The 17583-nt window shown below is 44.2% G+C and overlaps 1 protein-coding gene and 1 pseudogene across 1 annotated transcript; one reads left to right on the top strand and one right to left on the bottom strand.

Moving 5' to 3' along the window:
- Positions 1–166: 166 nt before the first annotated feature.
- LOC120112797 lies at positions 167–17038 on the top strand (annotated as a pseudogene).
- On the bottom strand, positions 5097–7561 carry LOC120112747 (protein argonaute 2-like). The gene has a single exon (XM_039132563.1). It carries the CDS (start codon positions 6937–6939, stop codon positions 5431–5433), a length of 1509 nt encoding a protein of 502 aa, XP_038988491.1. The 5' UTR covers positions 6940–7561; the 3' UTR covers positions 5097–5430.
- Positions 17039–17583: the final 545 nt, after the last annotated feature.

The raw sequence follows: 17583 nt of genomic DNA, 5'->3' as shown, positions 1-17583 counted from the left end.
CGGTGCCCACGGTCGCGCCCGCGGCCGTGCCCGCGGTCGCGCCCGCGGCCGTGCCCGCGGTCGCGCCCGCGGCCGTGCCCGCGGTCGCGCCCGCGGCCGTGCCCGCGGTCGCGCCCGCGGCCGTGCCCGCGGTCGCGCCCGCGGCCGTGCCCGCGGTCGCGCCCGTGGCCCACGGCCGCTTCGGCGGCCCACGGCCGCATCTGCGTCTCGCTGCCGGCGACCCGCATCCCATGGCCGACGACCCGCGGCCCGTGGCCGAGGCCGGCGCCCGCGGTTGCGGCTGCGGATCAACCACCGGTAAGTCCTTTTTTTTTTTTTTTTTTTTTTCTTCTTCTTCTTCTCCCGCGGACGGGAGATCTGGCTCGGGGAGGGCCCGAGCCGCAGCCGGCGGCTCCCCGGCCGGCTTACGGCCTCTCTTGCCGCCGCGGCTTGCGGCCGCCGTGGCTTGCGGCCACCGCAGCCGGCGACCGCTGCCATCTTCCTTCTTTTTTTTTTGTGTGCGATTTAGTTGCTAAATTAGATCTACAAAGAATAATCTAGGAGTAAGGGCGTTACCTGCTTTGAAGAAGAACGTCCGCCTCCTACTCCGGCAACGCAGCCCTTTGTTCCGGCGACGCAAGCCTAATGCCAGATCCTGTCCACCGAGGAGAGTTGTGAGAAAAGGAGAATGGAGAAGAAACAGAGGAAGGAGGGTGGTGAAAAGCCTCATCGATCGGAGCTTCTTGTAGCCTCCGATTGCTGGGGAACGTGGACGGTTGTAACCGCCCACCATCAGGCGATTACAAACGCCCGCCCTTTGGTGTGATGGCCTCTCCCCATTCCTCTCAGAAACATGGACGGTTATCACACTTAGCTTCGCTATGAGTGCTTAATTTTGTTAGACATTCAGGTGATGCCATCTTAAAAGCTTTTTTTTTTTTGATTTTTTTTTTCAAAGTTCTCTTTTTTTTTTTCTTTTTTCTTTTCCCTATTTCTTCTGTGATATAATATTTATGTTCAGCAAAATAAACCCTAACAGCTACAATGACTTCATGGCACTGCAGAGCACCCATCACAGCAAATTATTTATCCAAGTTTGGCATGTGGATGCTAAAACTTAATGTTGCATGCACCTCAAATGCTAAAATCAGGCGAAAGAAAGGAAAATCAGAGAAAACACAATCATGATGTCTGTGCAGTAAAGATGTCACTCTGGCATATACAAAGTTAAAATCAAAAATTTGAGAGGGAAAATGGGGGAAATGAATGTTCTTATGGCGATCATACAGGTCACGCATAAGACACTACTCCAACAAAAATGCACAAACGAACTCTTGTATAATCTATATTTTTAAATCCATTATAAACATTTAAGAGAAACAAAACTTATAAGTCACACCGTGGTTGGCGGTATCGGTACTAGGCACTGTACCGATTCTCCGGTGGCACGAGTCGGTACAGGCCTTCACCGTGCTGGGCCGGGCTTGTACTGACAGAGGAGAGGGCACATAGATCGTGGGAGAGAGAAAAAGAGAGAGAAGGGGGAGAGAGGGAGGGAGAGGGAGGGACGTCGGCGGAGGGCTGGTGGAGGCCGCGGGAGGCGAGGCCGCGGCCGGTTCTCCTGTTTTAAATGAAATAGGGGTTCGGCTGCAGCCTTAAAAATTTTGCAATTTTTAAGTAAAATCGGCAAGTGATTTGCCAACTCCACTTAAAAATCACAACTTTTAAGGCTGTGGCCGGACCCCTGTTTTGAACCTGCAGCCTCCACCGGCCCTCCACAGGCATCCACCACCCTCTGCCGGCCTCCCTCCCCCGTTTGTTCTCTTTTTCCTTCTCCTTCTCCGATTCTGGCAACGATTTTCGTTTTTGTTGGCAGAACCATACCGGTGAGCCGCTGGTACGGCTCGAAACGGCTGGAACCATTCGGTTTAGGACGATTCCATCGAACCTAGGTCACACACTAAATATGCAAGTGTACAAATGCATTTACACAGGGAAAGGTGACTAGTCTTACTTCCTCATCATACCCACTCAATTGTTATGCAATTGCTGATACTCTCCTTTTTTTCCCTAAAAGAAGTAATTGATGTGAAATTACTTTTTCGTCATTTACACTAGCTCACCTCAAATGTGTTGGAAATCAGCTGTTTACCAGTTTAATTCCTTTCAGCAATTTCCATTTATCTCCCATGTTTGCACAAAAATAATCATGCTATATAGCCTTTCAAAAAAATGAAATAGTCCATGTCTCTGTTATGAGAGAAAGAATCCCCTGATTTTACTTCAGATTTGATAGAGATTCCCTTTGTTAGCATCGGCCTTTCATATAGCTCACTTTATGAACACTCCTTGGATTTTGTTGTGTTGATATTTAATTTCTTTTGACTTGGAATTAAATTTCATCATCTCCCTTTCATTCAAAAAAGAAAAGAAAAGGAAGAAAAAAATAAAAACCTGCACCATGCAATTAGGCAATCTTTGCTCTGTAACTACTTTGTTGACAAACATACCTGCACCAATTATATGATGTTGAGTTACTGTCAGTAGTGTGGTACCTCATATTCTATCCTGTGCCTTATTAACTACTGGATGTTTGCAAGTTGAGAGAAATGTATCCTAGTGATTTACTTTCTTTCAAGTGTTGAGGATTGGGTACAGATTATGATCTTGTACACCTTATGTCTTTGGAGTTAGCTGGAATATGCATTGCCCAATTGAATGTCTTCTCATAAATGTTCAACAACTTGGTTTGAAACCTATAATTACTTGTGAAAGATAGCTTATTCATAATTATTTCCCAATACTTTGGTTGTTTTACTTGATCATTGGTTTAGATATACTACTCCATGCATATCATATCTTTATTTGCTATTTATTTGTTTGGACTCCTTTACCGAATGTCCCCCTAAGCCTTTCCCATTGAATAAAGAAATGATTAACTCGCTGCAAGATCTCGCTAAAGTGACATGGACTGCAAAAGATCTTCGCTTTGCTTGCTGCAGATGCTCTTAACATCTGTTCTCAATCTCTAGAAGCCATAATTAAGGAGATGAAGTGCAGATGCTTGAAAACTATCCTTGAAAGTAAGTGTTCTCTAGCTTCATATATACTTTTGATGCCTCCATGAAGAAGCGTATACTTCATTCTTAATGTAAAATCAAGGGATCTCCTTTACAAAATATATACTTCCATTGTTGGCTTGTGGAAAGGGCAAAATTACTTGTACATGACTCTTGTACATGACTCTTTTCATCTTTAATTGAACATATTCTTCAAAATTAAAAGATTCACATAAACTAAAAGGTAATTCATCCTTAACTATCCATTTTACAAGTGCTTTTCTTTGATTTTAATGATTATATTTAAAATTACCTACAAGTAATCTCCCTTGTATATTAAGGGTACTTTGAGTTTGAGCATGAGAATCATGCATCCTATGACTCTCTTGATGTCTTTTTAAATACCCTGTTCTCCCACTACTACTACAACTATAAAGTTTGGCACATTTTTTACATCTAGCTTTCCAGACTCCATCAACCATAACTCTATCAAATTCATTCCATACAGCACTAGTCCTCTTACGAGAAGAGGTTTGATCTTCACTCGGTTCACCAGTTCTAGAGGAACTAGAAACATGGGGTTGGGGATTAGTTTCTTCTCCCTCAGAAACAGGAGGAATGCCAAACTGACTTTCCTCAAAAGATGATATATCTATGATTAATTCAAAAAATAAAAACTAACCGCAAGGAGGAATTGAGTAGAGGGTCGGAGGGCAGAGGCAGAGCCGAGATTCCGAGCTTCCTCTTGTGCTCTCAGCAGAAGCGACCTTCTCTTCTCAACAGGAACCTCCTCTTGTGTAGCACTTGAACAAACTAAAAATTAAATTGCTAGAAGAGCACTTTAGAAGAGAGAAATAATAGCAGTAGAGAAGGAGAGAATAGTTGGTTTGGTGTGGTGAGAATGAGGGAGGAATGGGCTATTTATAGAAGCCCATTTTTTTTTCCCAAAATACCCCTCAATTCAGCCGTTATTGGATTGTTGGGAGGGGTAAAAGGGTCATTTTCACGAAAATAGCCGTTGGAAACGGCTATTTTCCTCCCCCCTCCAGACGGGCAGTGCCAGGCACGGCCCGTCTGGAGCCGTTGCGGGCCGTGCTAGGCACGGCCCGTTTCGAGCTGTTGCGGGCCGTGCCTGGCACGGCCCGTTTCGAGCTGTTGCGGGCCGTGCCTGGCACGGCCCGTTTGCGCCCGTTACGGGCCGTGCCTGGCACGGCCCGTGGCGTGCCGTGCCCGGCCCGGCCCGCCAATAGACGGGCCTGGGGCCGGGCCGGGCCGGGCTGGCGTTCCGTGCTAGGCGGGCCGTGCCTGGCACGGCCCGCTTCATAAGCGGGCCGGGCCAGGCACGGCCCGTTTAGTCCTTTGGCCCGGTGGGCCTGGGCCGGGCCGGCCCGGCACGGCCCGTTGCCCAACACTATCTGTGACTCTGACTTCTTCCTATATGTTCTTTTTTTTGGAACATCAGAACAAGTTTCGGTCATTCAGCAGCATATTTACTTATCAGTTAATGGAAGTTCATTTCTTGTCGCTGAATTTGTTTATTCTTGTGTACTTCTTTCTGAGATCTAGTCTAGGTTGTGGTTCATGAAAGGGCTGCCCTTGATTGTCTAGACTTCAATTCATGCTAGGAATAAATGTAAGAGTCCTGTGCGCTGATAAGAAGCTCAAGGTTTTCCAGTCCTTCATGAATACTTAACAAAAGAAGGCATAAGGAGAACAAACAAAGATTTTAGCAAGCACTAAGGTGTTAAATTGCAGTTTCTTATATGCAGAAGTATAGTTGAACGAGCAGAAACCTTCTCCATGAATGCATAATTATTGTTGAGGGCTATCTTCATTTCTTAGAACTTAAGGCATCAAACCAACTCCTTTTTCCAGCCCTTATTTTGTTCATTATCAGTTAACTTAATGTTATAAAATGTCGAGATCTTACACCAGAGGAATCTATATAGCAGATACAGGCAACACTAGAAACGCGCTTTGTTATGCCCCGGTTGAGCTTAAAAGAGGAGATTAACTGATAAAGCAAAAGAAAACCAGAGAATTGTTTTACCACAATCCAATCCAAAAGTCTGAGAAATACATCACCATAATACACTGACATTCTACTAGATACATCACCATAATACACTGACATTCTACTAGACATAGCTTTGATAGAACTTCATCCTTGTCCACATGACTAGTTCTAATCAACCTGACATAACTACTTGCCTCTCTCCAAACCGTGAGAGAGAGAGAGAGAGAGAGAGAGAGATTGAGATTTACCCATTCCACCTATTCCTAAGATGTTCCCACTAACCATACTTGTGCTCTGTTTAGATTGCAAACTAGCAACCTTTCAGCATAAGTATGAACATGAACTCAAGCTCTTCAACCCAAGCTGTTAGAGATGTCAAAGGTAGAACATCCTCTTCTCAACTTTCTTATGCAGCTTGGGAAAACCCCCTTGGCCTGAAGAAGTGGGAGCAGGAAAGGATGAAGCAGATGATGATGCTTCCAGCATGCTCTCATAGTACAGACGCCCGCGATAGGCAGCAAGATCGGCATAGTAGACCGGTGGTGCCAATGAGACCGGCTTGGTGCACCGGGCAAAGGTGAAGCATAGGTTATATATAAGCTTCTGCAGCTCGTCCGACATGAAGCCATGGTCATCCTGCAGCCCGTAGTAGTGTGTCGGCTTGCTCGTCCCCAGGATCCCATTATGGCTTATGAGATAGAAGTCGAATGCCATTGGGTCGATGATTGCTGTGTCAACCACAGTGCCCGGAGGAACATTGCCATTTCTAGTGCATGGCTCACGTTCGCTCTTCGGAAACAAGCGAGTGCGGTGCCTCTTCTTTGCGACAACCACCGTGATCGTGGGTGAGTAGCCATCCGATTTAATCGCCGCCACGAGATCTCTCAGCTCCTCATTGAGAACCATATCAAACTGTCCATCGCTCACACCATCCCGAAAGTATACAATCTTCTGAGGCTTGACGCCATTGACTCGAGCATAATCTTCAACAAGCTCTCGACACATCTCGCCGAGCTCCATGAGCTCCATGATCCTCTCGGTGCGGTGGGGCTGAGCTCGGATCCTTGTAGCATAGCGGCTTATCCCAGGGCAATCAAGGTTGGCAACAACTGCTGCGATCGATGGGCTCGTGGTGTTCCCGCTTGAGGGGTGGTTCACATCAGCACCAATAAACATGAAGGGAGAGTCTTTCACTAGTGGGAGGGTATCGGAGAGTTCCACATTGGTGCCACCGAGCTTGCCATTCATCTTTAAAGCGAGGTTGGCGAAGTACTGGTCCTGCATTTTATTGGCGTTGTGGCTCAGGAGGCACTGGGTCATGAGCCCCAACTGTGTCTCAGAGATCAGCTTGAGTAACTTGTATCCCTGGTGGCGGTCTGACATTGGGCAGAATAGAAGCTGCAACTGCTGTGCCCCAGCAGCATGAATTGCTTTGTTAAGCTCTCCAAGAAGCTTATCATAGTCCCAAAGAACAGCCATTCTGGAGTCGAGCACGAAGAGAGGCTGGTCGTTCATCTGCATGCCAAGGTTGCGGCATCGTTTGACGATGTAATGGATGAAGTCACCGGTGTTGAGCCTTTGCTGCTTGTAGTGTGATGGTTGTGCGCTGAAGTCAAGAATTCCCCAATTTTGTAGGTTCTGGCCTTCTAGCAGTTTGTTCTTGAGAAGGTTCCATTGGCAGTCATTATTCTGGATGCTGAATTTGGAGATCTGGCCACTGGCATCCCGGAGTTTAAGATCAGGGCGAGCAAGGACACGGCCGCTCACTTGTGTCATTTCCTTGGCAACAGATAAACCAAATTGCTTTGCGATTTCTCCACTGCAAAATGCAACAAGAAGAATTGCTCCATGGGAAGATGTAAAAAGTTCTAGCTGCTTCAACATGGGTCTATGCCTCTCAATAGAAAGATGTTATTTGAGGACTTGAGATTTTTTTCCCCCTTAAAGAGTATCTTGAGAGGAATATGGAGTCAAGGATGTTTGATCACGTCCACTGAGTGATAAAGACGTTGCCTCAAGAGTGAAGGTTAGATCTAGGTAGATGGGTCTCAAGAAGGGAATAAAGAGGAACCTAAGAAGTATGGATTCATGCAACTTGAGATACAAAGAAATAGCGAATTATGGATTATTGGCTGAAGAATCATTCTAAAAGTAAATAAAAAATAGAATCTGATTAAGTATGTCTGGTGAAGAAAGGATTGAGCTCATGAATGAAATAGCTTTATCAAATTATGTAACAAATTACTCTTCCGATTGTATCTTTTAGATTAGTTTATGGTGAAAAGGCATCTGCTTCTGTCTTGTATCAATTAAAAAGATGAAAATGCCTTCCATTAAGTATACTGTCAAAGGTGAACAACATGGACCATGGAATATAGTTTTCCGAAGCAAAATTACGGAAAACCCATGCATATTAATAAGAGCAAAGAAGATTTAGATATTCTTTCAGAACTAACATAGAATGATATCTCTAGAATTAAGAACATTTTCACTTTTTATATTTGTGAGGTTAATATCAATTTAATGCATTCTTCACATTTTAGGCACTTGTGCATGCATGCACACATGCACAATATCTCAAGACATTCTTGAAAATGTCTACTCTTAATTTGAAGCTATATGAAGCTATAGTAGTTCTGATTAATTGGTCTTAGATCTTCAGTATGGCTAATTAGAGTCTGATGTATTCCAACAGGCAAGCAAGAAATGAAACAAAACTTGAAAATGTCTACTCTTTATTTGAAGCTATATGAAGCTATAGTAGTTCTGATTAATTGAACTTAGATCTTCAGTATGGCTAATTAGAGGCTGATGTATTCCAACAGGCAAGCAAGAAATGAAACAAAACTTGAAAATGTCTACTCTTCATTTGAAGCTATATGAAGCTATAGTAGTTCTGATTAATTGAACTTAGATCTTCAGTATGGCTAATTAGAGTCTGATATATTCCAACAGGCAAGCAAGAAATGAAACAAAACTAAAGCAACAAGTAAGATGGTTTAGAACAATACCTGCAAGGCCCATCTTCTGTGCGCATCATGCTGAATATTATCTCTTTCCTCTTCATGGGAGAAGCTAAGCAAGAAATGATGTTTTGCATGAGTCTTCTCGGGACATTCCGCGAAGCAACCCAGTTATCTTAGTCTCTAAGGAAACCATTCTTGCGGTCCAAGTCATCGCACCATAAATTGAGGTCCTCCACCTTGCATTCCCTTTGTTTGTGGTCGGACTCCTCGGGCCTTTCATAGATGGACTTCCAATCCGGGAGAGCGAGCGGTGGTGCTGGTAGTGGCGGCGGCCGCGGTGGCGGTAGAGGGAGAGGCCGCAGGCCTAATCAAGGCAATGTCGCCGGATTCCGGCAGCTGAACTCGCCAAATTTTGGCGATGGGGCTAGCGGTCCTCGGCAGGGTCCGGGAAGTGGCAGCGGTGGATACTATAGGCAGGCGCCCGCCGCGAATTATGGCCGTGGCGGCGATGGCCGTGAGCGCGATGATGCGCCACGGCGGGCGATGGCGGCGCCGCATCCGAGATGGGGCAGTCGAGGCTGCAGAGGGGCGCATTTCGAGGACGCTGCGGTCCGGTCGCCGAGTTCAAGCTCGATGAGTAACGGTTAGCATAGTTCTTGGGATTTTAATTTAGTGATCTCGCTTTTACAATACTATATGATCTTTTGAAGCCTTCACACTTACTGTAAGACATAATATTTTTGGGTTGCAATGTGTGTGTATATATATATATATAATCTAATGCAAATATTATGCTAGTACTGTAAATATTAACCATTATCATAAAAGAAAATTATAAACTTTTTTTTGGGTGCGTGAACAGTTGAGGGTTCCACTCATGCACTTATTCTTCTAATCTTCTTGCAGTTTGTCATTTTTTTTTACATGTTATAGTCATAATTATAGTTCATCCATGCGTCCATAATTCTAGTTTGAAATACATGACAAAGTGTTAGATGTATGCCCTAGAAGCCAATTTGGCTGACACATTGTTGATTCTAGGGACATAATTTTGTACTTGACTATTTATTATTGAAAAAATAAAAGGCATCTTTTCATTCATATTGTTTATGTGTCTATGAATCGTCCAAGGAATTAATAAGATGATGATACATATTCTTAAGAGTTGAGAATTTGAGCCATGTATCATTGGTGATTAATTTCTAAATGCTCCTGATCAATGGATCATCACGAGGACGGTGATCGATCCGATCAGTGCACAGATCACTTTCCTTCTGGATGGACGAGACTTGAGTCCACAGTGTAGGGACACTGAAGTGATAGTGCAGGTGCTTGTTAGAGAACAAGGGTACTGAGCGTGACCAAGACAAGAAGTCACTTGGATGTCTATCCACTCGTCAGTGACTTGCTTGATGTTGCAGTAGTGTGACTGGTCCTTTGACTTGCGGTGCTTCGGCTACTCACAGTGAGGTTATTGTAGTTTGACTGCACACATACATGGTCTCTAGCCATATGGGTCCATGCAGTGTAGATTGGCTGCAGTAGGTTCACTGTAGGAGTAGGGTATGCACCTACAAGGAATCTATCGACCTTGATAGAAGAGGAGTGATCCTATGTGATTTGTTGGACTGAGTTCTAAGACCTTGGCCAGGGCAGTAATATAAAGTGGAGAAAGAGTTTTCCACTATCGAGCTCAAGTCGAATAAATCTTGACATATGACAGACAATGGGGTTTGACGAGTTGTCCATGACCTCCGTCTTGTAGGGATCCACGATAGTAGGATTGTATCACATGTTAACTGCACCTAGAGGTTCATCATTCCATTCTGCTGGGTAGCCACTACATGCTGCTAGGTGTCACTGGTGGATGGTGGGACTCATAGGGATTATCTTGATGATCGATAGACCCTAATGAGTTGAGTTGGAATCGTTCCAACCCATTGAAAGGAGTTTTCAATGATATAGTGATAGAGATCACAATATATCTCACTACCAGCCAGAATAGAACCTATGGGGTCACACACACTAGAAGTATTGACCGATCCGATGGTTGAAAAGTGATTATGAATCACGAGTAATCAATTTGATTGATAAGAAGTTGAAGAAGGAACAAAGGGGATTAATTAATTGGACTTGAAACAAGAATCCTACTTCAGATAGGATATCTAGAGTCCTAATTAGATTAGGACTGGGAATCCTAGTTGGAGTAGGACTGGGATTCCTACTTGGAATAGGATTCCTACAATCCTAATGAGATTAGGAATTTTGAATTAAAATTGGATTCCTACTTGGAGTAGGATTCCTAGAAATCCTAATTAGATTAGGACTTCGGATTCAAATAGAGTCCTAATTGGATTAGGACTAAAATTAAACAAATTCTAATTGGATTAGGATTCCTTAAGTCTAAATTAATTAATAATCTAATGAATCAACATGACTCCTAATTGAATTAGGATTGAAGAGTTCAATTGAGTCATGGTTCATTCAAGTCCTAATTGGATTAGGACTAGCATAGATTGAACCCAATTTGGCCAATTCTAATTAGATTAGGATTAAACCATGAAAGAGGGACCTAATCCTCTTTGGAAGAGGATTAGGCTAACCAAGTAAGAGGGGCATCAGCCCCTCTCCACTTGATTAGGTGCGACATGAAGAGAGAGGGGGCCGGCGCCCCCTCTTGGAAAGTTGTCAAGGGCTCCTAACTTGTAGGAGCCCTTCATCCTTATTAAAGGAGGACTAGGGCCGGCGCCCTAATTGAATCCTTTTCCTCCTCTTCAAGCTGTGGAAGCCCCCTCTCCTCCTCTTGGTTCAGCCGCAAGCAAAGGGAGAAGAAAAGCCAAGAGTTGGCGGCTTCCTTTCCCTTCCCTTCCTTCATCCAACGCAAGGAACAACAGAAGGCTGCGTAGGGGCTCATCTTCTTCCTCTTCTTCATCCTTCTTCTTCCTCTTTCCAAGCACAATCAAGAGTTGATTGAGAGGGAGGACATCAGCCATCAAAGCTATCTCTGCAAGGGAGCTAGCACCCCGGTGAGATAGAGAGCTTGGATCGGATCCTGCTTCGTGTGGATACCCGTAGAGGCCGGACGTTTGAACGGCTTCAAGCGAACCCTCTTCCAAAACCACGAATTCAGATTTGCGGTGATCATCTACCCGCGCAAGGTGAAGATTTGATCTTCCTATTAGTTTTAAAAGTTTTAATTCTTACCTAATTACGAAAGGTCTCGAAACAACGTTCATGCGATGAACGTCGAACCCGTGCATGCCGATTCCGCTGCCATCTGATTTTTGTTTTGAAATATCAGCGGCATGGGCAGGTTCCCAACACAAAGTTGGTCCTTAACTTAGCAAACTGAAAGCATTGCCTATTTTTGTGTAATATCTTGCAAAATATATGTCTATATTGGATCATGTTTCTAAAAGCTCCTAATAATTCTTCAATTTTCCAGAGTCTCTGGCTTCAGATCTTAGTTCATTGACAATTTCCCAGTCACAAGCAACACCGTCATCTTTACCGCCATCTTTGCCTGATGTCAGTAAAAGGGTTCCCATGCAGAGGCCTGATCATGGCGGATCATCACGATCACCACAGCCACCAACTTCTCTCGAACTTGGAAAAAGGATACCTATGCGAAGGCCAGATCATGGTGGGTCATCACATATCAAGATTGTCAACCTCCTTGTCAACCATTTTCTGGTCAGTTACAATAAGAATTCAGTCATCCATCACTATGAGATTGATGTCAAGCCTGAGAAACCCTACAAAGCCTGCTCATCCATCGAACTCTCCAAGTCGGACTTACTCTCAGTCAAGAATGAGCTATTTAAGTCTGAATCCTATCGATCCCTGTTGCCATGTGTAGCTTATGATGGTGAAAGAAATCTGTACAGTGCAGTCGAATTGCCCATCGGGCAATTCGAAGTGAAGCTGGCTTCCAAGAACTATTGTGTTAGTATTGAGTTCAAGAGGCAATTAGAACTCAGCCGCCTCTCGGAGTTACCTGTCCCCAGAGAGGTCTTGCAGGGATTGGATGTGATTGTTCGAGAGGCCTCAAGCTGGCAAGGATCACCTTTGGCCGGAGCTTCTACTCCAGGGATCGTAGCTACGACCTTGGGATGGGTGTTGAAGCTCTGCATGGGTCACAGCAGACACTGAAAGGCACCAAACAAGGCCTTGTTCTCTGTGCGGACTACTCTGTCATGCCATTTCGGAAGTCCGGGCCAGTGCTCGACATTCTTAGAGACATTTTGTGGGTGTCATTCGATAAGAACACAGAATTGAGTCAGAGTCAGAGGCCCCAGGTGGAGAAAGCACTGAAGAACCTCCGGACTTCCGAAATGTCTCTAAGAATGACTCCCACAAAATGTCTCTAAGAATGTCGAGCACTGGCCCGGACTTCCGAAATGGCATGACAGAGTAGTCCGCACAGAGAACAAGGCCTTGTTTGGTGCCTTTCAGTGTCTGTTGTGACCCCTGCAGAGCTTCAACACCCATCCCAAGGTCGTAGCTACGATCCCTGGAGTAGAAGCTCCGGCCAAAGGTGATCCTTCGCCAGCTTGAGGCCTCTCGAACAATCACATCCAATCCCTACAAGACCTCTCTGGGGACAGGTAACTCTGAGAGGCGGCTGAGTTCTAATTGCCTCTTGAACTCAATATTAACACAATAGTTCTTGGAAGCCAGCTTCACTTCGAATTGCCCGATGGGCAATTCGACTGCACTGTACAGATTTCTTTCACCATCATAAGCTACACATGGCAACAGGGATCGATAGGATTCAGACTTAAATAGCTCATTCTTGACTGAGAGTAAGTCCCACTTGAAGAGTTCGATGGATGAGCAGGCTTTGTAGGGTTTCTCAGGCTTGACATCAATCTCATAGTGATGGATGACTGAATTCTTATTGTAACTGACCAGAAAATGGTTGACAAGGAGGTTGACAATCTTGATATGTGATGACCCACCATGATCTGGCCTTCGCATAGGTATCCTTTTTCCAAGTTCGAGCGAAGTTGGTGGCTGTGGTGATCGTGATGATCCGCCATGATCAGGCCTCTGCATGGGAACCCTTTTACTGACATCAGGCAAAGATGGCGGTAAAGATGACGGTATTGCTTGTGACTGGGAAATTGTCAATGAACTAAGATCTGAAGCCAGAGACTCTGGAAAATTGAAGAATTATTAGGAGCTTTTAGAAACATGATCCAATATAGACATATATTTTGCAAGATATTGCACAAAAATAGGCAATGCTTTCAGTTTGCTAAGTTAAGGACCAACTTTGTCATGTATTTCAAACTAGAATTATGGACGCATGGATGAACTATAATTATGACTATAACATGTAAAAAAAAAATGACAAACTGCAAGAAGATTAGAAGAATAAGTGCATGAGTGGAACCCTCAACTGTTCACGCACCCAAAAAAAAGTTTATAATTTTCTTTTATGATAATGGTTAATATTTACAGTACTAGCATAATATTTGCATTAGATTATATATATATATATATATACACACATTGCAACCCAAAAATATTATGTCTTACAGTAAGTGTGAAGGCTTCAAAAGATCATATATAGTATTGTAAAAGCGAGATCACTAAATTAAAATCCCAAGAACTATGCTAACCGTTACTCATCGAGCTTGAACTCGGCGACCGGACTGCAGCGTCCTCGAAATGCGCCCCTCTGCAGCCTTGACTGCCCCATCTCGGATGCGGCGCCGCCATCGCCCGCCGTGGCGCATCATCGCGCTCACGGCCATCGCCGCCACGGCCATAATTCGCGGCGGGCGCCTGCCTATAGTATCCACCGCTGCCACTTCCCGGACCCTGCCGGGGACTGCTAGCCCCATCGCCATAATTTGGCGAGTTCAGCTGCCGGAATCCGGCGACATTGCCTTGATTAGGCCTGCGGCCTCTCCCTCTACCGCCACCGCGGCCGCCGCCACTACCAGCACCACCGCTCGCTCTCCCGGATTGGAAGTCCATCTATGAAAGGCCCGAGGAGTCCGACCACAAACAAAGGGAATGCAAGGTGGAGGACCTCAATTTATGGTGCGATGACTTGGACCGCAAGAATGGTTTCCTTAGAGACTAAGATAACTGGGTTGCTTCGCGGAATGTCCCGAGAAGACTCATGCAAAACATCATTTCTTGCTTAGCTTCTCCCATGAAGAGGAAAGAGATAATATTCAGCATGATGCGCACAGAAGATGGGCCTTGCAGGTATTGTTCTAAACCATCTTACTTGTTGCTTTAGTTTTGTTTCATTTCTTGCTTGCCTGTTGGAATATATCAGACTCTAATTAGCCATACTGAAGATCTAAGTTCAATTAATCAGAACTACTATAGCTTCATATAGCTTCAAATGAAGAGTAGACATTTTCAAGTTTTGTTTCATTTCTTGCTTGCCTGTTGGAATACATCAGCCTCTAATTAGCCATACTGAAGATCTAAGTTCAATTAATCAGAACTACTATAGCTTCATATAGCTTCAAATAAAGAGTAGACATTTTCAAGTTTTGTTTCATTTCTTGCTTGCCTGTTGGAATACATCAGACTCTAATTAGCCATACTGAAGATCTAAGACCAATTAATCAGAACTACTATAGCTTCATATAGCTTCAAATTAAGGGTAGACATTTTCAAGAATGTCTTGAGATATTGTGCATGTGTGCATGCATGCACAAGTGCCTAAAATGTGAAGAATGCATTGAATTGATATTAACCTCACAAATATAAAAAGTGAAAATGTTCTTAATTCTAGAGATATCATTCTATGTTAGTTCTGAAAGAATATCTAAATCTTCTTTGCTCTTATTAATATGCATGGGTTTTCCGTAATTTTGCTTCGGAAAACTATATTCCATGGTCCATGTTGTTCACCTTTGACAGTATACTTAATGGAAGGCATTTTCATCTTTTTAATTGATACAAGACAGAAGCAGATGCCTTTTCACCATAAACTAATCTAAAAGATAGAATCGGAAGAGTAATTTGTTACATAATTTGATAAAGCTATTTCATTCATGAGCTCAATCCTTTCTTCACCAGACATACTTAATCAGATTCTATTTTTTATTTACTTTTAGAATGATTCTTCAGCCAATAATCCATAATTCGCTATTTCTTTGTATCTCAAGTTGCATGAATCCATACTTCTTAGGTTCCTCTTTATTCCTTTCTTGAGACCCATCTACCTAGATCTAACCTTCACTCTTGAGGCAACGTCTTTATCACTCAGTGGACGTGATCAAACATCCTTGACTCCATATTCCTCTCAAGATACTCTTTAAGGGGGAAAAAAATCTCAAGTCCTCAAATAACATCTTTCTATTGAGAGGCATAGACCCATGTTGAAGCAGCTAGAACTTTTTACATCTTCCCATGGAGCAATTCTTCTTGTTGCATTTTGCAGTGGAGAAATCGCAAAGCAATTTGGTTTATCTGTTGCCAAGGAAATGACACAAGTGAGCGGCCGTGTCCTTGCTCGCCCTGATCTTAAACTCCGGGATGCCAGTGGCCAGATCTCCAAATTCAGCATCCAGAATAATGACTGCCAATGGAACCTTCTCAAGAACAAACTGCTAGAAGGCCAGAACCTACAAAATTGGGGAATTCTTGACTTCAGCGCACAACCATCACACTACAAGCAGCAAAGGCTCAACACCGGTGACTTCATCCATTACATCGTCAAACGATGCCGCAACCTTGGCATGCAGATGAACGACCAGCCTCTCTTCGTGCTCGACTCCAGAATGGCTGTTCTTTGGGACTATGATAAGCTTCTTGGAGAGCTTAACAAAGCAATTCATGCTGCTGGGGCACAGCAGTTGCAGCTTCTATTCTGCCCAATGTCAGACCGCCACCAGGGATACAAGTTACTCAAGCTGATCTCTGAGACACAGTTGGGGCTCATGACCCAGTGCCTCCTGAGCCACAACGCCAATAAAATGCAGGACCAGTACTTCGCCAACCTCGCTTTAAAGATGAATGGCAAGCTCGGTGGCACCAATGTGGAACTCTCCGATACCCTCCCACTAGTGAAAGACTCTCCCTTCATGTTTATTGGTGCTGATGTGAACCACCCCTCAAGCGGGAACACCACGAGCCCATCGATCGCAGCAGTTGTTGCCAACCTTGATTGCCCTGGGATAAGCCGCTATGCTACAAGGATCCGAGCTCAGCCCCACCGCACCGAGAGGATCATGGAGCTCATGGAGCTCGGCGAGATGTGTCGAGAGCTTGTTGAAGATTATGCTCGAGTCAATGGCGTCAAGCCTCAGAAGATTGTATACTTTCGGGATGGTGTGAGCGATGGACAGTTTGATATGGTTCTCAATGAGGAGCTGAGAGATCTCGTGGCGGCGATTAAATCGGATGGCTACTCACCCACGATCACGGTGGTTGTCGCAAAGAAGAGGCACCGCACTCGCTTGTTTCCGAAGAGCGAACGTGAGCCATGCACTAGAAATGGCAATGTTCCTCCGGGCACTGTGGTTGACACAGCAATCATCGACCCAATGGCATTCGACTTCTATCTCATAAGCCATAATGGGATCCTGGGGACGAGCAAGCCGACACACTACTACGGGCTGCAGGATGACCATGGCTTCATGTCGGACGAGCTGCAGAAGCTTATATATAACCTATGCTTCACCTTTGCCCGGTGCACCAAGCCGGTCTCATTGGCACCACCGGTCTACTATGCCGATCTTGCTGCCTATCGCGGGCGTCTGTACTATGAGAGCATGCTGGAAGCATCATCATCTGCTTCATCCTTTCCTGCTCCCACTTCTTCAGGCCAAGGGGGTTTTCCCAAGCTGCATAAGAAAGTTGAGAAGAGGATGTTCTACCTTTGACATCTCTAACAGCTTGGGTTGAAGAGCTTGAGTTCATGTTCATACTTATGCTGAAAGGTTGCTAGTTTGCAATCTAAACAGAGCACAAGTATGGTTAGTGGGAACATCTTAGGAATAGGTGGAATGGGTAAATCTCAATCTCTCTCTCTCTCACACACACACGGTTTGGAAAGAGGCAAGTAGTTATGTCAGGTTGATTAGAACTAGTCATGTGGACAAGGATGAAGTTCTATCAAAGCTATGTCTAGTAGAATGTCAGTGTATTATGGTGATGTATCTAGTAGAATGTCAGTGTATTATGGTGATGTATTTCTCAGACTTTTGGATTGGATTGTAGTAAAACAATTCTCTGGTTTTCTTTTGCTTTATCAGTTAATCTCCTCTTTTAAGCTCAACCGGGGCATAACAAAGCGCGTTTCTAGTGTTGCCTGTATCTGCTATATAGATTCCTCTGGTGTAAGATCTCGACATTTTATAACATTAAGTTAACTGATAATGAACAAAATAAGGGCTGGAAAAAGGAGTTGGTTTGATGCCTTAAGTTCTAAGAAATGAAGATAGCCCTCAACAATAATTATGCATTCATGGAGAAGGTTTCTGCTTGTTCAACTATACTTCTGCATATAAGAAACTGCAATTTAACACCTTAGTGCTTGCTAAAATCTTTGTTTGTTCTCCTTATGCCATCTTTTGTTAAGTAT

This window comes from Phoenix dactylifera, chromosome 12 (genome assembly GCF_009389715.1).
Source record: "Phoenix dactylifera cultivar Barhee BC4 chromosome 12, palm_55x_up_171113_PBpolish2nd_filt_p, whole genome shotgun sequence".
Lineage (NCBI taxonomy): Eukaryota > Viridiplantae > Streptophyta > Magnoliopsida > Arecales > Arecaceae > Phoenix > Phoenix dactylifera.
This window is presented reverse-complemented; position numbering and strand designations above follow the sequence as displayed.